Genomic DNA, 25,122 nt, shown 5'->3' with positions numbered 1-25,122 from the left:
GTACAGATTATAGATGTTTGTTTGTTTGTTTGTTTTCCTTTTCAACATGATGCATGTTTTGCAAACGTACATTCTGCACGCTTTAGGCTAAAATGACGATCTCAGCGTAACGAGAACCATTTCTTGCTGGTGGATGCGGTTTGGGCACCGTTTTAGAGATAGAAGAAGACCTCATAGCGTAAAGTCTGGTTTATACTTGCATCCTGCACATCAGAAATGATGTCATCGCCAGCAGTTGGCTGCAAGGGCTCCAGAACCTTTCACAGTGCGATGTCAAGCACTGTTGAGCTTTTTGCTTGCTTGCAATGGACGCCTGTGAGGGAGGGCTGGCAGAACAGATTTGTGTTTATAAGCAGCTCGATGGATCATAAATATGTGACCAGATGGTTCTGGAGTCTTGGAGAGAGAGGAGCTTTTTCTTTTTTGGCGTAATTAACAAAGTAAGACAGGGAAGAAGCTACGTGTAATTCCCTCGTCGGTCACATGCTTGCTGCTTTAAATGTAGCTTATTAGATGTGTGAAAACCAAAGTCACATGAGCGGCTAAGGGCAGGATACAGTGTTGGAAATTGCACTCCGACCATAAACACTTCTGCGGCTCCTCCCATCACGTGGAGGTCTGCGCTGCAAGTGTCTCGCGTGACTATAAACGTGACTATAAACAAGGCCTGAACGTCCTCGCCATAAAAAGACACCAGAACGTCCACATAACTCTGCATCAATCTGCAACGAATCTCTTGCCGTGTTTGGCCTTCAACTGTGGTCTGCTGCTTGGTGGACATCTTGCCACCAACCCCTCCTCCTAATCCTCCTCCTCCTTCTGCTGCCAGTAACAATTGTGCCTCAAATCCTATTTTTTGTCCCAGGGTTTGCAGCTCAAGTGTCGGGGAGACGTCGCTGCTGTTCGTAGCTTCGTGTCAGACTCTGTCAGAAAATGTCAGGAGCAAAAAATATAAGTTGAGAAGTAGAACTCGATGTTGTATACACATACGATGCAGTCAAATGTGTCAAATATTCACAACCTGTTAACGAGTTCTACTTGAACGCGGCGATAAACAAGCGTGTTGCTATAGAGTCTGAAAATAGGTCAAAGGCCCAGTTCCATTTTTAGTCTTGAAATTCAACTCCTACGAAATGGTACACGTAGAAAGATGTAGCATGTATTTGTGGGAGATTAAACATCTAAAAAAAAAAATCTTCAGCACCTGGAAATAGCTGTGCACCACTTTTGGGCGTATGTTTAATCGACTGTAGAAAAGTTGTGTTGTTGTTACCATAGCGATACAACATGCTGACCACTGTTACCTCCATTTTCTTGGAGGTAACAGTAAATGTGGGAAAAATCTTTACTAGATTTTGTGTACTTTTGTGTACTGCTTTTATTTTGACACTTCCTCTTCAGCTTGAATACTCACCTCTGGTGTCGTTTCATGTCACTTCACCACCTGTGTGTGATTGCCTGCCACGCCCTAATTAGCTTCACCTGTGTCTCGTTGTCTCTCCCCTCCTCCTGAAGAGTATAAATACTCACCCTTTTCCCCTTTATTCTTGATGTTTGTTGGCTCCTTGTGTCCATGTTTTCCCCCCATGTTTGTTTGATTTTTTTTTTTTTTTTTAATTTAGCCCTTGAGCCCTCTGCTTTGTTGTTGGATTATCTTTTCTTGGAGACTGACTTTGTTTTTCTACATTAATCTTGGATTTTACCTGCACTTACCCTGGAGTTGTCCCACACTGGTTCCTACATTACGAACGTGGCTGTTTTCTTTGGCTAAAAAGGCTTCAAGGGGAAAGGTAAGACCTGACTTAATATCTTTCTAGAATTTCATAATGTAGAGCTCTAGGAGCTCAAAAAGATTGAATTTTCTTCTTATTTGTGGCGTTTTACTGCAGTTATTTGCCATAATGTTGCCTCACAGACTCATAAGTAACTTGATGTAGTGTGTTACATGTGTGTTGTCATTGGCGACTGACCTGAATAGCTTACTGGTATTTGCTGACATGGTCATTTTTGTGTTTTGGTCTGACGTGCGTGCTCAGCTATTGCATTTTTGACCTTTAACTTTAGCCCAAATCCACTCAGACAGGTCTCGTACCTGGTTACACACTGTAATCTGTCACCATTGCATTGTTTCCATACATATGTCTGCATGTACAGTGAAAGAGAGAGAGACAGAGGGCCAGGGGGCGATGATGATGATGATGGTGATGATGATGATGATGATGGTGTTGTGTGTGTTGGTGATACAGACTGAAGTGTATCTGATTACCATGTGGTAAATCAGTTACAGGCAGCAGATGACTTCTAATGTGGTCGGAGTTAAAGCGGCACTGAACGCGTTGACGGCTCGCAGTGACATTTCACCGTCAAGGTTTTTAAATAGCAATGACCGAACATTCTGAAGTCTCTGTTGCTGTAATACGTGGCTGAGATCGGGTTTCAGGACAGAAGCTATACGTGTTTTTGACATTCTATAATGACCTCATTAGTATACAGTGACTAGACATACCGGCCTGTCTACGGGACAGATGACAATACATTCAAGTAGTCAATAACAATAATCTAACTCATACCAAGTATACTATATGGACATCAGTATTTGGTCTAGGCTCCTTATCTCCAATGACGGACAATCCTCACGGGTTCTTTTTGGACAATGTTTGAGGAAGACCCCTTTCTATTCCAACCAACATGACTGTGCCACAGTGCACAAAGAAAGCACTATAAAGGCATGGTTCGGCTTTGAGTTTGGCGAGGAAGAACTTGACTGTCCCCACACATTGAGCACCTTTGGGATAAACTGGAACAGAGGTTGTGAACCAGGTCTTCTCGTCCTACATCAGAGCCTGACCTCGTAAATGCTCTACAGAATGAATGGACACAAATTCACAAAATGGGTGACCAACTACGTATTTATAAGTACTGTATATGTATTTGAATATGTCATTACAGTCCATGTAATAGTCACTTTTGTCCATATACTGTATATAGGACATCTTGCCTTTGATCATTTGCTGTCCTTGTCCTTGGTTGAGCTTAAAGAAAAACACATATTCAAAGAAATGACTCACTTTTACAACAAGCGGAGAGAGTGACAATAAAGCGAAAACATTGACAATGCTGCAAAGATGTCAAAAAATGCAGTGATTCATAATAGTGACTAAAGAAATGACAAGGATTGCGTGACGTCATCTTCCAGAGCTCTACACACAGCTAAACCTCCCAACAACGTCATCATATGTCATCAAGTTCCTCTTATAATGTTGAAGATTAAGATTAGGGCTGCTCAATTAATCGTCAACTGTTTTGATAATCGATTAATCGGCTTTAGAGGTTTAATACAAGCTTTCTGATCTTTCAGCTTCTTAAATGTGACTATTTTCTGGTTTCTTTGCTCCATTTGACAAAAAAAAAAAAATTAAAAACATCAAGACATTTGAGAACATCATGCTTTCCAGGTTTGGTAAACACTGATTTGCATTTTTCAACGTTTTTCTACATTTTATAGACAAAAGAATAGTTGATTAATTGAGAAAATAATCGACAGATTACTCGAGTCTAAAAATAATCGTTAGTTAGCCCTAATTAAGATTTAAGAATCAATCCTTGACTGCATACATCATCCGTTCTGCTTGCTCTCTGTAATTTAGCAGCAAAAGTTACCTCGAGAACATGTAGGATTTGGAAATGACAAGAGCGAGGAGCTTCTGTAGGAATTAACGTGTTCCTTTTTAAAGTGACAACGCCTATGACATGTGAACTTCATCTAAGCAAAGTGCCTCCCATGTGTTACTTGGAGAGATCCTAATATTCCACTTAAACCTCAGTCGGCCTCCTTCTCTGTGTCACATTTCTCCATAATCTCTGGCTCCATTTCCTCGGAGACTAACCTCAATCTGCGGCTTTCTGTGGGTCAACATCCCTCCTTTAGTTGACTCATTTAATTTAGATTTGAAGTCGCGCCTCTTCAGCAGGCATCTCTCCACACATCTGAGGTGAGATGAGAGGATCCGTCCGCACTTTGAAGATTTCAGGCTGATGCACAGCAGCCGTGCGCTGAATAGAGATCTGGCTCAGATATAGTGATCTCCAACAGGAGGAGGTGGGGGAGACAAAATCTCTTCCATCTCAGGAAGCCTGAGACGAGTTATAAAATGATATTTCTGCAGCAAAGTCAAATCCTTAAGTTTATAATCTAGTCATGAAACTTTTAGCCCCGAGGTTATGTCTGCTCTTTAAGTAAAGGTTTCATTTTCTGTAACTGCTGCATTAAAAATCTACTGGCTTTGTCCTCAAAAACTCCAATTATTCTTTCCATTTATCATATTCAAGGACAAATACGAGGATATTTGAAAGATTTATGTTCATATTAGAGTGGATCTGTTTGAACTTTTACCATATATTCCGTGCTTCACACAGCGCGAGTCCTTAAATGCTTCTAAAAAAACCTTTAAGTTGTTGAAATCCTAGAGAATTCAAACAAACACACATTATTAGTAGTCTGGGCTACTACATTTTTCCCTTAACCTGTCTCAGAACCAACTACTGCTTGTCCAAAATGTGCATGTTCTAAGGCAGAATAAGTGGAAGGGGTTTATCTGGTGTAAAAAAGATTACATCCATACTGTTTTCATTTGAAACCCTTTAATGCCGAGCGTATCGCAGGCGACACGTTTGCGCAAGCGCACTTTGCATTACAGTAATTACGCGACGGTTTGTGCTATTGGAAAAATTCCAGGGGTTTCTGAAAGCTGAGAAGTTGCACGTCAAAGCACAACATGTGGTAATTACGGTAATTTCACTCGCGCTGTTGTAGGAAGCCGGCGAATCAGCGTCTTTGTCACCAGAGAGTTGGGAAAAATTCCCGTACATAGTCTCCATTTTTTGAACATTGAGACTAAAATTATTAATAATAAGTGTTATACTGTTCATATATCAAATTTAACATGCTAAATGTAACTCATTGTTTTTCTTCATTTTAAATTGTTAATGTATTATTCTAAAATTCAACTGCCAGATACGTAAAGTTATTCTGGAAAAATGGATAAAAGTACTGACTCACAGGATCATTTCTGGCCCTTTTTGTGGTTAAAATAAGAACAATAACAAACTGAGCCTTTGGAAACAATAATGCAGATACTCACTTTCACTGTGTAGACTGACACGTGTAATGCTGCCCAAAAAACGTTACTGCCACTTTAAACTCTTACATCTAGACCAAATGATGATTGAAAATTGATTTCAAGGAGAAACAACATAGCCTCGGGTCAATAACCTGTTCTCCGTTCGCTTTTGAATTGACCAACTGAAAATGAAGCATGCTTAATTGTCCACAACTCGACTATGAGCTGTGAATGTAAAGCTCCTTTATCACTCAAAGTTTCCCTTTAGTGTTTTTAGTATACAAATAAGTGCAGGACAGAGAATCTGCTTCCTGTTTACACCGACACATAAAAGCTGCAGCTGTAACAGAATGTTTTTTCCTGCTGACAGAGAGCTGGACCGCTCGTCTGGACACGGATCATTTTCATCTGCAAATGTTGTCATATGTGGATATGACCAAGATCCGCTGTGGTGATCCCGATGAGAGCAGCCAAAAAAATACAAATTAAATTCAAAGAATAACAAAATTTCACATGATTCAATATTCAAACCCCGGCTGAAATTTGATTTGTTTACCGCAGCATCCTTCAACTTAACGTCTGTCAGACAACCAGTTGGTTGAATTGAACTTTATGACATCAGAGTTACAATATTGTATAAAAGTGCTTCAATCCAGGGACAATAATCTATGGGATGAACTGTCCTTTCCCGACAGAACAATCCCTTGATTGTTTGTGAAGAAGATGACGAAAAATGACACCACAGGAATGACTAGGGTTTTACTGTACTGTGATTCACATAATTCCACTCAGTTCCTCTGTGGAGCCACAGATATGCATCTCAAACCCTGCACATACAATAATAATAATCACTTACTGCACATCATACCACGGTTTACTCAGCCTTCCAGGCCGTGAGTTTTTGCGGTCGTCTAAACGTGGTCCCTCCCCTCAGTTTAATCTCATTAGGGTCTGATGACAGACAGCGGATCGTTTATCTGTCAAAACACGTTCACAAACCATTTAAATCCTAAGACTAACCATAAACCGGCAACGCTACGCTTCTGCGCCAAAGATGGGCTGATTTCATCCCCACAGCGATGAACTCAACTCAACACAGTTCACCGCTGACCAGTGTGCACACGGGTCAAAGGTCAGCCAGAGGTGCAATCTGTTTAGAAATGCTCTATAAATACGTAAACCTGTTTTTCCTCATTCTAGTAGAGGAGAGTAGCTCCTCACACAGGTGTACTCGTGTTACTGTAATTGAGTAGGTTCTTTGTGTACTTTATGTACTTTTACTAAAGTATGCTTATTTGGAAGTACTGTACTTTGTTATGTTTTTAATCACAATTTAAAAATGATTTAATTTACCTTTGGCAGTGAATGACGAGGACAGGTGAATGACGAGGAGAGGTTAATGCCGAGGACAGGTGAATGACGAGGACAGGTGAATGACGAGGACAGGTGAATTGGTGTTTTATTAAGGTCCCTGAGTGAGTGAGTGAGAAAGTGAAAGCATTTGTGGGCTTTGACCCATTTTGACTGACACATTATGTGTTTACATATTTTATTTTGTCAGCACTTTAATTTCTAAAGGTTTGCCTTTAATTAAAATCTAAGTCATGTGAGATTTGTGTGTCCAAGAAAGAACCCCAACTTTGTTGAAAAAGTAACTAAGTAACCTTAAGTCTGGGTAAATTTTAAACAAACTACTTTTTTTGACTTTAACTTGAGTACATTTTTAGACCGGTACTTTTACTTGTACTTAAGTAACCACCAAAATTCCACCTTGCAGCCGCATGGCATAAGTCAATTATTACTCCTGTCAGTGCAACAATATACAGTACTGCTAGTGTTTTCAGGATGAATCAGGAGCTTCTGCACATTGTTGATTTAGTCCACCTCAAAACACTACAAGAACATTTTCTTTCGTAAAGCTGCTGCTGGGTTTTTGTCAGTGCTGCAGTGTGACGTGTGGGCTGAAGCCAACAGCAGGGACGAGGAGACACCGTGATGTGTCACACTCTTCACAGAGGAATGGAAAAGTAACCTGAATCTGGACGCGATACAGCACCACACAGCTGTCTTCACTACGCAGCAAAAACGTTAGGGAAGAGTTGGACTGACTTGAACTGTAAGACTTCCTCCAAACACACAAACACATTCTGTCCCCCACACAAAACCGCAGCTCAACTCCATCCACACAACCGGCACTCACTTGCAACAGCGGCAGAGTTTGGGGCGTCGTAACTCATGAGCCGTCACTGCGTGTCACCGTAAACTGCTCTGCGTTTCCCTCAGGAATGTGTTTTCACTGTGTGTTGTCAGCTCTCCTCACTGTCAGCTTTGTTTGCAGTTTTAGTTGTTGAGTTTTGTTGTTGCTGTTGATATAATTTATGACGCAATCTGCACCAATTTAACATCTGTGTGTTGAAGATTAAAATGTGAGGCTCCCATCATGTGTTCATGGTTGTTTTCCATGAGCTTCTATCACTCGATGTATGCAAAACGGAACTAGAACTTATCGTGACGACATTTCAACCAGGTGTAGCCAGGTGGGAGAAAGACAGGATTCAGTACTGCCACTAGATGGCACTGCTCTGAAAAGGTGGAGACAGCTTGTGGAGGGAAAGACGGAGAGAGGATATCCTTTTGTCAAATTCCTGTGCAGTGTGCGTTGTTTTCCTCTGTTTTAGCTGTTCTGACACGGAAACTGAACTTTACTTTTGCAATCTTTTTCAAAGGTTTTTTTTTATAAATTGTATGAAGAAATGTCCAACATGACCAACATGACTCTCAGTGCTGAAGTATATATGCCCGGCCTGTATGTGGCGCTGTAACATTGCCACAGAAATTCAACAAAGATGTGGAGCATGCACATAAAGCTTGTCTGCTGTGTTCAAAAATGTTTATTTTTCTCCAAAACTGTCATTTGTTTGCCTTTCCATTAGGAATATACAATGGAGATACATTTTTATTTGGGCTTCACAAATAAATAAATAAATACTTAATATTTTTAGCACATCAGCACCGCATTATCTTTATCATCAGGACTTGTAAAAAAAGCAGAGACTATTTGGAAGAAAGAATCACACAGATTAATAATATAATACATTAGATAATGATAAAATCTTAAATCTTTATTCTCATAAAAATTACGACTTTATTCTTGTAATATTAAAACAAAATAAAAAAATCTTCTCAGCTTGGCCCTAATACTCCTTATCCATCTCCCTTTGAGTACCAGAGTAAAATGGCACGTCAGGTGAGGGTGGAGCTTCACCCATGACAGTCAACTGATTGGGCGACAGAACAACGTCGCTCCCTTTGCGACGGGCATAAATATCTCACGGAAACCGAGGCCATTTTAAATTAGCACTCTAGCACTGAGAAGATGATGCCAGCAAACAGCAGCCTGTGTTGTCTGTTGTGTCACTTTTGATGACGCCGTTCATCGCGGTCGTCACATCGGTACAGTGTCGCGATACGGACGTCGTGCACAGCCCACACCCCGCCCACCAGGTAAAACCGAACCATACCATGACGGAAACACAGCGCGCTCTTGTACGTGCTAGAATTAGAACAGAATAGTTGAGGAGAAAAGACGTTTTCTCCTTTGTCTCGGTCCAATGGGACGTGCTTGTCATCCGTCTAAAAACAAAACCTGGCGTAATGAGTTCCCTGGTCTCCTCTCTGTTTGCTCTCACAGTGTCTGAGCTGCAGATCAGCAGAGGAGTTAGAATCAAAGTACTTTTTTTCTTTTCCAAGGTTTGACGTGGTTTCTGTGGGAAACGCGGCATCGCTGGAATCTGGAGTGATGGGAACATGATGTAAGAGTCTGCTCGAAGTTGCAGAAAACTAATTACATTGTGTTTGTACCTACTTCATAACCTTGATAACTTGGGAACATTTTACAGAGGAAGACTCTCAAGGTTGCCGCAGTCATTTCCTCCCAACATTCTGCTCAACGTCTGTGTGCGAGTGTATACTTATTCTGGCATAAACATCGGCCTTGTCAGGACCAAAACCCGGAGTTGATTTTTTCTGCTGAACACAAGACTCGACATCTTCACCTGCTTACGTTTACAGAACATCTTTCCTCACAGTGAGATCGCTTTGGGAGGCTGAAAACTGATGTTTGTCTCACTCCCTGCACCAAAGTCCCATAGAGAATTTCCATGTTGCCTCCATCAGTAAGTTCCAAAATGTACCTAAGTGACACAAACAGACCAAATGAGGCAGTAGTAGACCAGCAGCTTGCTAAAAACACTGATTTTCTCTATGGAATTTGTGGTCTACAAACTTCATTCTACAGTCCAAGATAAAGCAGGAAACATATTGAAATAATACAGTAGACTTAAGCAGGTGGAGATTTTATCAAATGCTGCTGCCGGCAGCTTCATTATGTTGCTCCATGTCTCGGAACAGTCGTTAGTGAAGGTGGTGCGCACAGTTCGGGCAACCACCACTTGACTCGTGTCAGGCTGCAGACCTGTGCCTGAGCAGTGAGTGTAATAAAGGAAAGAATGTGCTGGAAATTGAAGGAAAAGAACCCCGCAGCTGCAAGGGCACGACCTCCTGTGCTCAAGGTAAAAACACCAGGCCCGTGTCACGGCAGAGTCCATGTGGGGCAGTGAGCGGCTGCCACGGGGGGAGGCAGAGCTGCCAAACAGGAAAGTGCATGTCCACAGTACAAAAGAGAACGTGACGTCTGTCGACCGCTCGGGTCGCGTGTCAGATACCGTGCCAGCTTTTTCTGATTATTCATCGTCCCCTGGAGACTTGACCCAAATCAGGGTCTAGTTTCTCCACGGCAGTCTCGGCGAGACGAGACACGAGCTGCCGGACACTTCACACTCGTGTCACGTTAGCTCTGCAAACACTAACGTACAGTGAGAGAACTGCTCTGTGCTCGTTATCCTCATCATACAAACAGCTTTGGTGTAAACAATAACACAACGTTATAGTAGATCACCTCATGCAGCGTAGGAGAATGAAAATATCCAGTTCACATTAACATTTTAAGTTAAAAATTCCACGTAGACCATCACCACCTTTAGCATTCTTATCTCCACTCAAAGCCTAAAAAAAAAAAAATTCACCTCAGTTCCTCAGTGTGCGGCGTGTATTCCCGCTCGACCTGATAGCCCGACGTGATATTTCACACGTTTTCAATCAGTTGGATGAGTTTGGGTCCAGCAGGAACTTTTTGAGAGAAGCAGACGATTCAGGTGGAGGAGTGGAAGGATAATGGTTCCCTTATGTCAGACTGACAGAGAGCTGACTGATCTGCTCTGCCAGTAGTTAAAAAAAAAAAAAAAGGGGCTTTGACGTGTGCTCGCCAAAAAACAAAGCTTCACCGTGAGTAAGTGAGGTTCAGAGGTTGCAGCAGCGGTGTGTGAGAGACTGATGATAATAAGTCTTAGTATATTGTTATATCGCATTAGGGCTGAAACAATTACTCGAATATTCGATTATTAATCGGTTACTAAATGAATCGTCAACTATTTTGATTATGGGTTTGAGGGTTTCGTCATTATTAAAACAAGATTTCGGATCAGTTTAGCTTCTTAAATGTGAGTATTTTCTGGTTTCTTTGCTCCATATAACAAATAAATCATTAACAACGGAATCATTTTGGTTTGTGGCCAAAACGAGTCATTTGAGAGGTTTAACAAACTTAGCTGCAGCTCTATATCTCATCTTGAGTGGTTGTAACTTGTCACGTCAGTGTCACACACAGAGTGGAAACTTCACACCGTGAGTTTGAGTGTGTGCATACTTTGTACACAGATGTTTTCTACACATGCACACAATTATTTGTGAAGAATCACTTAACTTAACCCCAGTGTGAGCCTGACTCTCATCACTGCTGCAGCGATATCGTGGGGTGGAATCATCTGCAAGTGAAAGGATGAGGACGTCAACAACATGAAAATGGACGTTGTCTGCCAGTTTGAAAAATGAAGCCTTAGGGAGCAGGATGAAAGTAACGTTAACCACCAGGCGGCGACTCGGCTGGATGCAAAAAGAACGCCATTTAAATAAAAGTCTTTGGGAAAATCAACCTATTTCTCACTTGATTTATAACGTCATTAAACATTTTATTGCTTCAGTCGTTAGTTTCAGGTCTTGTATAATAGAATACCATGTCAATTTTGTAAATTTAGAGAAACAGACGTTATGTTACATTTCAAAACATGTTAAAACCGGACACATTGCCCTTCAAATTGCAAATCATCGAGGCTTCACAATGCATGTTCATTTCATTTTTATTTAAAGTCCTATTTAATTGAAATGTTCTCTAAATCGCAATAGGGAATTTTCAAATCTCAAATATCACACAGCAATTATTTTAAATCCATTTTTCAAAGAAAAATGAGAATAATTGTAAAAATTTCAACTTGCGAGTCATAACGCAATTTCACTTAAAAATAATCACCGCAATTGGATATTTATTCATAGCCGTTCTCAGCTGTTTTTGCTTCTATTGTATTAGATTAAAAGGAAAGAAAAAAAAATAACCTGACCTTAATCTGAACTGTCACTTTTGTTGTGGTGTGTGGTTTCCAGGTATGGTAAAAACACTATGACTCTCGGATCTGTTTTCAATCGCAGCAGCAGCAGCAGCTCTGTTGCCTCTGGTCGTGTGTGTGTGTGTGTTTGTGTGTGTGTGTGTGTGTCTCAGACCTTTGCTGACATTTCCTGCTCTCTGAAGCTGGATCTGCAGTGGTCTTCCTCCTCACCGGGGATGAAACTGCAGACGGCAGGGGGATAAAGGAGGATTGGTCAGGGAACACTCTGTACCCTCTGTTTGAAGAGGCCCCTTACATTTTCTCATAATGAAAAGCTTAATGCCCTCTCTTTTTTGTGTGTTTTTATTTACACAAACACAAAAGGGAAAAAGACGGAGGTGGACAAAGTGATGTGAAGTGAAGCTGCAGGACGGTCGCTCTGACTGCAGCAGGCCTTCGGGCACAGAGGAGCCTCTTTGTTTAACCCCGGCTCAGAGAGAGCCCTTGACTTACGAGGAGGCAGAGATTGTACTGATGATGGCTTCTCTTTTTATTTTCACTGCTGAACAAGCACAATGACCTTTTATGGCAGTTTGACAAGAGGACGGGAGTCGGTGATGTCCACAGGAAGTGCAAGGGGCTAAATAACCAAAAAAAAATACAAAGTCAACTGGTTGCACTGAAATCCAAAGAAGAATCAATATATTGGTTGCCCTTGGGAAAACAATTTAATCAAAAAAAAAAAAACACTTAAATGTGACTTCAATAGAGATCTGGGTCATTCTTTCTCTGCTCTGTGTCTTTTCACATGCACGTACGCATCTGTGCTTCCATTCAGACTAAAATGAGGGTCAACGTCAGTGTAGCCTTTCCACACATGTATGTTTTTCTATTCTTTGAGCGATGGCTTGTACACGTGAAGGTATGAGTAGACCTTGTGGCAATAACCTCAAACAGGCGTCCATAATGATCGTCTTCTGCTCTGTGTCTTTTTGACCAAACCAAGGCTGTGCCACCAAATATGTGGAGTTCTTTTTTTGTGTTTTTGTTTTGTTTTTATGGAAAGGATGTTGTTGCTGTGTTTTTTTTTGTTTTTTTTTATCTTTAATGTGTTACTGGTGTTAAGTGTAGTTTTTTGGCTTGATAGTATAGATTTTATTCTATCTCTGAAGCCTTGACCACTCGGTTCTGTCAAATTACAGGCCGATCTCCAAACTTGAAACTAAATGCTTTTTTAGACAGGACTGGTATCCTTGAGGTGTTCCAGTCTGAATTTAAAAGCAGATTCAGCAGTTTTAAGGGTTTTTTAATTGCATTTTATTAGCAAAATAAAATATTAGCACAATGACTGCTATCCTCACTTTGACCGCTTTTGTGTTGCTCAAGGTGATATTATGTCCTCTTCAGTGTGGGGTGCCACAAGGTTCGACTTTTGGGCCCCTTCTTTTCTCTCTCTCTATCTTCTTTCATTGGGGTCTGTTTTGAGGAAGCATGGGATGTCTTATCACTGCTGTGATGATTATCAGATTTATATAAGCAAAATCATTCCCACTCCATCCAGATGTCAAAGCCTGGATGTCGTCAAACGTCCTGAGTTTTAATGAAAAGTTATTTTATTTGGTCCAAGTGGTGCTGTTGTTTTAAATGGGCTTTATAAATAAAGTTGGATTGGATTCTTGGCATTGTGGTTGTATTAGGTACTGACAATAAGTCAGTGCAGCCTCAGCTCTGCACAGCCTCCTGCTGCCCCCCTGTGTTGAAACCAGCATAATAACATAGGTATTCTCAGTTGCTCTCAGTGAAATCATGGCTCACTTAACCAAATCCACACCTGGTTAACAGTATCTTAAAAAAAAAAAATAATACAATAAAATAAAAGAAATGTTTTTATCCACTTTGTCTCATTGGACGCTGGAGTCTGTAAACGGTTTGCTCTCCAGAACCAACGTCCACAGAGAAAACCAGCATTTTGGAGCTCAGTGGGACACAAGAGCTGTCGGTCTAAAGTCAATAAATGACACTTTTGAACTGGCAGATGTTTCTTGCAAACTTGAACACCAGCATAAAACATATTTTGATGTTGTGGTTCTACTGACATCTTGTGGTTTGAGATCACGGTGCAGGCATGCAAGTCTGAAAACATGGTTCACTGTAAAAACCCTGATCTATTTCTTTTTTATTTTTTAAATATGTAATTGTTTGCCATTCATAAAACCGATTTAGAAAAACTGGAATATCCTCCCTCTCTGACAATTGTATAGGAGTCATTCCTTCCAGTGTCCAGTTGGTGGGGCTGTGTATTCAAATAAAGGAAACCCATAACTGCATGGACCAGTTTATTATTTTTAGTTTGATTTGATTCATTTGAATGGATTTTAACAGGAAGTCTAATAAGTAACACATGGAAAGAAGAAGAAGTCCATTCATTTGGACAGCTTAAACAAAGCCTATATCCCTAATCTTAACCATGACCACTTAATACTTAACCTCACAATTTAAACTTAAACTTTCTGCCTCTTTAGGACCAGGTTTTGGCCTCTAAGAGGACTACTACAAGTAAATATATTTATTTGTGTCTGGGTTGTTTTTTTTTTGTAGTGATTTTTAACTTGTACAGTTATAAATTGCTGTTGCTTTGGTTGAAACACCTGGAAGCAGCTTGAGACACAGACGCTCTGAATTACTGATAAAAATCAGACGTTCCTTCTGGAAAATCCTTTCTTTTTTCCAGATTAGCCTAAATGATCCAAACATGCCAAACAAAGGCAGCAAAGAATCAGCAGCTCTTGTGTCCATGTGAGCTTCAATCCTCTCAATGGACTTTGGAAAATTGCTGTGAATATAATATACTTATACTTATATAAAAAACATTACGTCCTCCTCTGTGCTCAACTAAACGTCAAGATTATATTTCTATTTGAACTGAGCGTCTGTTAGTCATGCAAATATTATGCTGTTTTAAAAAAAACAAATAATAATCAGCACTTTTTATCTTTCCATCATCAGACTGATGACTGGAAACTGAAGTTTATAAAGCGGGTCACTCCTCCACTCAAAAGTCCATTAAATAGAAAAAGACAGGTCCTGGTTTATTTACTGGCTGCCCTTTTTTTGGTAAGTAACTAAAAATCCTTTGTAATTGAAGCATTGAAGTTCTTTGTGCCGTGATGTAAAATGATTGATTTTCTTTATGGGATTTGGTGCAAGCGAGTAAATGGTAAATACATGTAGGGTTTTGTCCCTTACCCTGCAGAAACCAGAACTATACCTTTATAAACAGAGATCACTTTTGTTCTACTTTTATTGACTTCATTGTCTGTGGTTATCAAAGAATTTCTGCAATTCTTGAAATATTGTTTTTCTCAGCACAATTCATGCAAAACCCACATTGTATATTTTCTCTCCACCATTAGAGCCTGTTTTTTTTCTCACAGTGCATTTCTCCTCTGTCACTTTTCTTACCAAGCAAAACAAAAAGGTTGCAGGAGGAGAACCCTGAATAGTCACAGCTCTCTCAGGCATGAGTCCATTTTATCTCCCCCCGCCCCTCCCCCCAGATGAAGAACAGTGGTCCTCCCTGCTTTTTCTCACCGAGCTCCTCCAGCTCCTCGGCAGCTGCCAGATTAACTCAGGAGATGCAGATGCTGAGTGTCAGTGTGTGTGTGTGTGTGAGAATTTTTGGAAGGGCCTCGAGCACATTTCCCTGGACAGTCCCATCAGTTCTATCTCACACCAGAGGATCACAGAGGAAGCAGGGAGGTTGTGTATTAGGAGGTAGAGTCGGAAGATGATGACTTTCTTTCACAAAGTCCCTTCTGAGGGGAATAGAAAAGTCGCCCTCCACACCCAGGACTGGAATCAGGGGGTGTCAAATTAATCTGCTTTGTCTTATGAGAAGGACAAAAGTTTCATGGTCTCGCAGAAATACGTAATATAATTTGCGAAACTCGAGATCCGCTCTGATGTATTGGTGTGAGAAATGGAAGCTGCCGTGAGCCGATTCTGTCCCAGACTCCCACTTCATTCAGACAGCACTTCTCCCACACACTATCAATCCTGACCAGGTCATGTGATCATATTTCATTGCATGCTTTAATTTCCCCCTCCCCTTCTTTTATAGAAAATAAACAATGGGACTGGGAGACGACTGGGCCGCACACGGTGAATCTGTGTATTGTCGAGCATTTTAAGGACAAAAACCAATATCAACTCCTAATAGTTAACGTGTCGTAAGCACTGACTTTTACAATCATTTATCAGCTTTTATAATGTGGTTTTAGCGTCCCTGAGATTGCCATGGCTCACCTTAAACGTCCAATACACAAGAAACAAATACTACCTCCCCCTCCTACTGCAGTGATACATTTTATAATGCATTAAGTGTCTGAATTTCCTCCTCATCACTCCATTCATTCCTCATTGTCCTCTACATCAACTCCTTTTCCAGTCCAATGAAATGCAGAACATGGAGTGACATTTAACCTCCTTGATTTCCAAACGTCTTCCTTTATTCACCGATTCTGTTTCCAATGCACTTATTGACCTTTGATTAGTTCACCGTATTTTCTTTGCCTCCGGCAATTCCATTAACTCAAGCACAAATCAAAAATGTGCATAAAAACAGTCTGAAGGAAACCCACCGCGTGATTAACGATATAGTTCGGGTTATTTATAGAGACCTTCATTTATTTTACACCTCTCCACTAATCCTCCTCTTATAAGAATGTTGTGAAAGGTGCATAAGGGGTTAAAAAAAACCCAGTCTTTGGCTTTTGGGGCAAGTGCACTCATGACTGAAATCAAAATATTCCAGAATGCGAGCCTGTCAGGCCTCTGATGTACGACTTGTAATGGGATGTTTCCAAAGCCCTCGGTCCATATGGCTGCTGACATGTTCAGCAACACCCACCGCCTACAGAGAAGGACTCTCACTGCTCCACATCTGGTAGACAGACTCTGTCTCTCTCTTTCTCTCTCTGTCTCACACACTCTTTGACTACAATGCAGTCACCTTCTAGTTCTGGAACACCCCCGAGTTTGTCCTCGTAGGAGGCGGCGAATGATTAATTAGGTTCTATATTGCTCAAATAAAGTGCAAATGCGGACATGAGAAGAGCCGTTGTGAGAGCTTCACACGTGTCCATCTGGACGTGAGACGTGTAGGTTACAGAAACGGAGTTAATTTTGAGACAGGAAGTCACCCTAGAAAAGAGCAGGAAGCTGCAGTCATAACACCTCCAGCTCTTTCTGCTTCTCCAGAGAGGCCAGCACACTAACACACTCAGCTAGCCATGACCACATCCTCTCCGCTTAATGGGCCTTCTCAGCATGGGATGGCCCCTTCCATTTCTGTGGAGGCCGTCGGGGATGACCACAACACCATCCATCCAGTGCCCCCCCCTTCACGATGGATGGACATTGTTTACCACGAAAGGGAGATGTTTTTGTGCTGCTGTGGAGCAGAGATGCAGAGCTGCAGTATTTATCATATAATAGTGTCTGAACGTCAAGCTATGACACATTTGTCCATTATGTCATTGACATTCTGTGGTTTTATTTTGTTTTATTGATCCCAGAGTGGGATAACTATAACTGTAGTCTCACATGCACCTTCCTAGAAGTCTAATTTCTACTTCTGGTAAATCTACACCTACGAAATCGGACACCCATTTAACACCGTGACATGTCAACAGTATTCTACTTTAGCTTTTACGTAAGCCGACGTGACATGTTTTCTACCAGAGATTCAACATTCCGTCATCATCAGCTGTTCTTCTTATGTTGCTTACGTGGACTATAAGCATTGTTAAACACTTGTGTGCTGCACAGCAGAGACATGCCAGAAAATGTCTTTAGCAACTTGGAACACCCAGTGGTGTGCCGACAGGCATACCAGGCAATACCCAAATGCTTGGGGCCCCTATATGCAGCTCAGCACTGTAGCATCCAAACACTCTCAATGGGGCCCCTTTATAAGTAGTATCGTGCATAAATAACAAGTGGGCCCCCGAGACCCGGTCCTTATGGTAATTTCTGCAGTGACATCCATGAAGCCCCTAAAACCCCACTAAAACCATGTTTCCTTCATGGTACGGTACAGATTGGAATGGTAAAGCCCTCGGTCAGGCTCACGTTTCGATTGAGAACAGTACCTTTTACGTGGCTGTTTCAACAAGATGTCAGGCTTTGTATGAGAATAGACTGCCGCCGTTAAAGAAACGCTGGTTGCAAGGGGGAGTGATGCTTTTCTATTGCCCAATCAGCTGACTGTCAGGGGTCTCCATACCATTACTCTGGTACCCCAAGGGTTGGGGCCGGTTATTTTGGTACTATTCCTAATGGAAATGCAAAAAAAATACGCACAAAACCTTACTACTAGGTGGAAACACGCCATAAGATGCAGATCACCACTGCTACATGAACCCTCCCCGTTGGGGCCCCTTCTGCCTGGTGCTGGTGTGAGGATTGGTAAGAAAAGGTCTCACCTCTCAAAACACACTGACCAACATGAGCCATGTCATAGACTGTTGACTGTAAATGTTCACAACTTTGGATAAGCACTAATTGTATTTTTTATCATGGGCTTAGGGTGAACAGGTGAAGGGCCCCAATTAGCTTCTTTGCCTGGGGCCCCCTAGAGTCTAGGATCACCTCTGGGTACACCAGTGGACCCGTTTGTTATGCATGTTTTGTTGTAGTTAGTGTAGCATGATAACCAATGATGGCTTCATGATAGAAACGTATTGTTTTTGGATACAGTTAACCCTCTTACGACCATCATGATATTCAGTGTGCCCTCAGTTTAAAGGACGAGTTAGCGCTCATATTTCCCCCTTAAACTCTACCTCAACAGGACACACTGCACCTACAAATGTACGAGCGAAACGGAGGGGCTACAGTACATTTTAAGAACAAGGAGAGAAATGGGACCGAGCCTTAGTCATTGAACTGATTCCCATAAGGTCTAACGACTGAAGGCATCATCTCTTAAGTCTGCTCAAAGAACTGAAATGCTCTGTGGAAAAAACCCCAGACACCATTTTTTCCTGGAAAGGACACACTGTAGCCATTAATTGTGTTTCAACACTTTCAGAGACTGTAATTAAACAGTGATGATATACAACCTTCAGAAATGGGCACAGGGGTAGAAGAAAATAAACAGCCAGGAACTGTAACTGAATGTAATGACACCATCACCGGAGTTCAAACTGCATCCAAGTGAGTTTTCATCAGCAGGATATGAGGCACACACATGAACGACAGCAAAAGACCACACTAGGTTACAACATGAGTAATGAAAAGGAGAAAAAGGTGTGACATCAAAAAAGATTGGGGTCCCAGGATTAATCCGCTGAAATTAAACACAATGTTTTTTTTTTCAAGCTGCTACAGAACTAATCTAAGAACAGACAGTGAATACAATGACCCTACCTTCACGACTCAAGCCTGCCTGTCTTTACTCGACTGGACACTCGTGAAACTGCCTTTGTGATCATTCACTCATTTCTTGTATGTGGAAAAGTCAAACCTCCAAAAACCACCAAGTCAACAACACTAGAAAACAAACACAAAACTATTCATCAATGATATAATTAGGAATTGGGGAGGAGGGGGGAAAACCCGACATTGTGTTTATTTAACTGACAAAAATAACTGCAATCCTCATGGCCATTTTGTGACTAAACCCTGTAAGAGAAGAGTGTTATATTTTTGGTTTATTTGTGTCTGTCGTGAAAATGTTTGAAGCGCGCAGCTGTGAAGTGTCAGCGCTGAGGCCAGGCAGGTGGGTTTGTGTTGGCTCCACTCCTCAGTGGTGGCAGTTGTGGTGACCTCACTAGCGGGACATTTCCAGACGCCGTCAGCCGTCCTGGGTAATTACAAAACGACATGATCAAACGTTCTGCACCGGGCCAGGTGTTACATCACTGCACACATGAAGGCACCCATATTCCCCAAACCACACACTCTGCTTTTCTTATAAATAGTCATTTCAAGAACGACTGAAATATTTCCTTTTTACAAATGTACAACAAAGTGCAAGTGATGGTTCAGGGTTGTTTTTTTTTTTTGAAAGTGTGGTTGTAAGAGGAACTGGAATAAAGCCATTGCTTACTTCTCGGTGCCTGGACAAACAGGTTTTAGCCACTGAACGCTGTAGTTTGTAACTTTTAAATATATATACAAACGTCTTTTTACATTTAAACAAGGACCAATTCTCTCAAATTCAAGGACTGAATGTGCCGACACAGTTCAAGATGGGAGGGCACCTTGTAAGAGCCGCTTTCGCCCGTGGCGTCCACTTTTATTGATTTGCAGCACGCTCTGCATCTGGACAAGTGATTGTCCTTGGGAGCTTGGACAAAGTCAGTCTTTGTAATTTTCTTTGGTGAGACAGAAGTCTTGGAATTTGCATTTCCCAGGCATCGCATCATTTGCTCTCTCTTGCGTAACTTTACTTGCTCAATCTCATGTCAATGGCGGAGAGAGACAGTGGACAGTGTCCACAACACCCACAGTATGTTTGTTCTGCATCAGCCTAGTCTACCAAAGCCGTACCAAAGCAACGCAAGGAGCATGAAACCATTGGTGTTCAAGCACTTTCAATTTTCAAGGGCCATGGGAGTAAAATATCAAATTCAAAAACTTTCAAGGATTTCAAAGACCCATAACCCTAGAGTTCACACAATGCCGATTAAGCCTCTCTCTCTCCTCCTCCTTTTTATTTTTATGTTTAACCATAACATTCAGAAGAACTTCTGCAAAAAGCAATCAAGATGCCTGAATGCATGTTCAATCACACCTGCTGCTGCTGTTCGCTTCGCCAGGCGGTTCCAATTCGATTTTTTTTTTCTGGATGCAGTCTGGACAAGTAATGTTACGTTAAAACAGTATTTCCCAAATTTCTATTTTAGGATCCAAGTTGGCTATCATGAACCAAATTGCAATATAAATCATGACGAGAGCAAATTTGTGCATAATATAACAACTAATTTACAGCTATATCTGTAACACTTTATGTCATTTTGAATTTTGAAAGAGATAATAAATTTAATTTTTTTATACATGTTTTTTACAATATATACACATACGTTACCAATCAGAAGACACCACCTCCTTCTTTTTTTTTTACTCTTTCCTCTCTAACATTGCATCTTTACTGGGTATCAGAAAACGTAATAATTTGTAGTGATACTTTATGATATGTTATGAAAATGTTGGCCATTTAAAAACCATTTAAAGCCACGGCCAAAGAAATTGCCGCAATCATTTCATGTTCATGCCAGGCATGACAGTGCATGATGACGTCATAGTGTTGTCTTACCAAACAGCCAGTTTCTTTGTTTCTGTATAAAAAAGAAAACAGTATAATGTTTCCAGTTATATATTTCTTATTAAATGTTAGTAGGGGGTCACAATTATCTCAGCACTAGATAATTTTACACAGCAACATTAAACCACTTTTAAAGACCCATGGGATTTGGAGACTTTCATCATAACTTAATAAGTCCATAATATGTCACTTCATTCTTTGGCATGTAAATAAATACAATCCAATACAATACAGTGTATAAGTAATGACATAAGTGTTATTTCACTTGTGTTATCACTCAGATTTTGTTATTACTCATGACTCCCGACTTCTGAAAACACACAGTGAGTCAGAAAATGGCAGCAATGACATAAATACATAATTACTGTGATCACAATGATCTAAACCAGCAATATCACCCTCAAACTACTTTAAAAGGTAATGTTGAATGTTTAAAATAATAATAACTTGACTAGTATGTTGTTTTTCCATTTTTCTACCATTTTGAACAAAATGGTAGAAACATTTTGAACAAAAGTGTAGGAATAACAAATCTCTTTATAAAATTGCAGGAGCATTTTTGCTTTCAAAGAGTGAGGAAAGTACAATTCGCAAATGATAAACCTTCTCAACGATTACAGTTGCGACAAATATCGTGAAAAGTATCCTGCATTATAAAGCTCATAGGCTATAAATCTCAGCCCGCTCGCTGAGCCAAGTGACAAAAGTGCAAAAACAGTTGCAGACGCCCACTTAAAGGAAAAAGTGTACTCACCTTCTCAGTGGATCAATAAAAGCCTCATTGTGTTCATGTTACCAGAGACACCGGTCTCACCAAAGTCCCCGTGGCCCGTTAAACTCCCACCAGGTCCACTGAGGAGTGTTCACTTCCAATCCTCTGCTTTCCAACCGTCCACACAGGAAACGTGTACATCTCTGGCTTCACACACACGGAGGAATATTTGGATTGTGGAGTGCAGATGAAATTAATGGAATTTCACATCATCTGATGTCTGTGGTGACCTCTGGTCATTTTTGATAGAGATAAACCACTTACAGTCCACACTCATAGGAGCCTCACTTTAAACATAGTGAAAAAACTTACTTTTAATTGCTTGGGGGAGGGGTTTAACCAGATTTTATCGGTGGTTCTGTTTTTATATAAAATATTTGGCTGTTTTCCCAGTTCAGTAGACCCATAGTTGGAATACTTTGGAATGGAATACAGAATACCTGCCTGCACAGGCTAACTCTGAGTCATCTCTGAAACCTTTTTAAGGATTGTACAGCTCTCCATCATGGAAATGCCAGACCAACATAACCATGGAACACTGGTTTAGGATGGTTTAAACTACTTTTTGCCACAAAGCAGCTTGTTACTCGTTTCTATTGCTGCTCAAGTGGAGCCCGTAATCATGACATAGATGGATAGATCATTGTCTCTACAATTTCTGTCTGTAAAGACCAAAAAACAGCTCTAAACTCCAACTGGGCCAGAATTGATGCTTCCTCTCTGACCTGACAATCCCTCTGCAACCTCAAAACGGCCACAGGGTTGAAACGATTGGACTCGCGATTCACAGCACCCATCTGTCTCTCAGCAGCAGCTCTGGGAAGCACAGAGGCCTGTGTAACCAACACTCCTGCTCACGGAGCAGGTAACCTCATCACCAGGCCACACACACTGGTATTGAAGTTTCTGTGCTAAGTGAAATACAGCACAGCGTGCAGCACCTGCCAGCCAAATGGAGTGGCAGTATGTGAAAGTGGAGATGAAATATGCTTTGTCGGTGTTGTGTAATTTGGCTGCCGTGAGTGTTTTATGGGTCAGAGAAAAGCCTGATAACTGCAGGGAAGGCATCGTCTTAAGTGCTTCCAGTATTTTCATTTACTGTCATGTTTACTGCATTCTGTATCTGGTATCGGGTCTGCTCAATAGATCATGTCAATTTTGTAAAACATGGGCCCATTTTGAGGAAATTAGCCATTAAATCACAGCATATATGCTCACCTAATAAAATATAAAAATCAATGCTTCTATGATATCTTAAGAAGGTTTTGGCTGCTTTACCTGTTTTCTGGTGAAATCATTACTAAAAAAAAGCACGAGTTGTGTTTCAGTGTAATTACTTTATAATTAGAAATTCTACCATTTTTGTGAAAGAACAATGGACACCCATGCCAATGCAAAACAGGAAAAGTTAATCCATTTCTTAGACGCAGTATGATGTGGCATTATCGAGCGTGATGTCACACCATAGAATATGACGCCACCGACATCAAAGGATCGTGACCGTTACATCACTGAGCAGAAGAAGGCAGTAAAGCAAAAAATTACACGTGCCACACCGAACGCCGTCACCTCCGGTGATCTTCCTTTGGTGTTAACTTTTCTGAACTGTCTTTGACACAATGGCAAAAGGGAAGAAAGGGAAAGGCGGTAAAGCAAAAACAGGCGATGAGAAGGACAAGGCGCTGTACCAGGCCGAGATACAGTACTTGCAAGATCAGCTGCAAAGATGTCAGCAGAAATGTAAGCAAGTGGAGGGGCAAAATGAGGACTTACAGTCCAAATTCAGTGCACTGGAGAAAGAGAAAGATGACATTGCTGAGTATCTGCAAAAGTCTGCCATTAAGAAGGAGCAGAAGCTCGACGACGTGTTGAGTCGTCTGGAGATTCAACAGCACGATGCACAAAGGGACAGAGATGCCATGCAGCTGGAGCAAGAGCAGCTGAGGCAAAAATTCCAAGACAAGGTAGACAAGCTGCAAGAGGAGAAAGAGGAATTTGAGAAAAGTATGGCCAGTCTGGAGGAGTTTCGTATTCAGAAGGAGCAGCTCATGTCCAGCATGGAAGCTCTAAAGAAAGAGCTGGCCGACGAGAAAAGGGATCACCTTGACGAAATCCACAAGCTGGAGATGGATGCGCTGCTTGAAAGGAAGAAACGGGACCAGAAGCTGGAGAACCATCTGAGAGCCATGGAGGAGAGGGTGAAGGACATGGTGAATGAGAAGGTTACTGACATGACCAAGCTGACCCTTAAAGAGAATGCGGAGGTCAGTGCCAAGTTTATCCAGCTGACAGAGGAGGCAAAGGTCCTGATGAAGAACAACTGCGCTCTGCGAGACCGCAACAGTCAACTCAACGTGGACGTGGACAGCCTGGAGAAAATGCTAGCTGAGCTCTCCCGCAAGGGAGGGATGCGCAAGGCGGTGATGGCAAAGCTGGGAGACAAGTGTCAGCAGCTACAGCGGGAGGTGAAGGCCTTCAAGCAAGAGTATCAGCAGCTAAAGACCAAACATGATCAGTGCCTCGTTCTCCTCCATAATGACCTGGAGGCACTTAGACAGGACAGGAAGGCACTAAGTATCGAGTTGAGGAAAAAGACAGAAGAGGCAAGTCAATGTAGTTCAGAGCTAAAGAAGGTGAAGACACAGTGGATGAAGTGGTGGAAGATTCTGTCTTGGAAGATGCCATCCGTATCAAGGCCTGAAGGAATCGCAGATTTAGCTCAATATTTGGAAGATGAGGAGGCAAAGGACATAAAGAAAGCAAGAATAAAGGCAGCATTGCAGATGGAACAAAAAGAGCAAACAGATGAAGACACAGAAGACGCTGCAAGTGAAGAGGCGGACATTTGACCGGAGCAGCAAGTCAGGATCTTCCGCTGTCCTACCTCAGGCCCACAAATCACTTTTTATACCTCCTGCACCAAAACACTTTCACACATTCTCTTTTCATACTGGGACGTGGGCCTATCCTGTCTGTGCACCGGGACACTTTCCAGGCTGAAGATGGCCAGCTCCATTAACCTGACCGACTCAGCGGTCAGACAGCAGACCTCCTCAACACCCCAGAAAACAAGACAAAAGGGTGCGAACTTACCACTGAACACCTGAACTCACGCTCTGATTCAGTGCTAATACTTCATTTCCTGCTCATCAGATCCAGTGCAAAATACATTTTTTTAAAAAATCATTTTCAACACAAGCTCAGTGTCTGTTTTTTGGGAAGACAAAAATTTGGGGATTGGTGCTCTCTGCCCAGCACCCGAGGCAATCTCTGTCCACATGAATGTGTTTTTTGTTGTTATTGTCTGACTGTCAGACACCAACAGTGTGGGATTATGTTGTTAAGCACTTCCAGTCTGTTGTGGGTGTACGGAGCCATCAGTAGCACACTCACTCCAGTATC

The 25,122-nt window shown here is 41.5% G+C and overlaps 1 protein-coding gene across 1 annotated transcript; it reads left to right on the top strand.

The window, feature by feature from the left end:
- Positions 1-23,339: 23,339 nt before the first annotated feature.
- On the top strand, positions 23,340-24,569 carry LOC122786822 (cilia- and flagella-associated protein 157-like). Its single transcript, XM_044053319.1, has one exon. It carries the CDS (start codon positions 23,340-23,342, stop codon positions 24,567-24,569), a length of 1,230 nt encoding a protein of 409 aa, XP_043909254.1.
- Positions 24,570-25,122: the final 553 nt, after the last annotated feature.

This window comes from Solea senegalensis, linkage group LG20, assembly GCF_019176455.1.
Source record: "Solea senegalensis isolate Sse05_10M linkage group LG20, IFAPA_SoseM_1, whole genome shotgun sequence".
In the NCBI taxonomy this organism is placed as follows: Eukaryota; Metazoa; Chordata; class Actinopteri; order Pleuronectiformes; family Soleidae; genus Solea; species Solea senegalensis.
This window is presented reverse-complemented; position numbering and strand designations above follow the sequence as displayed.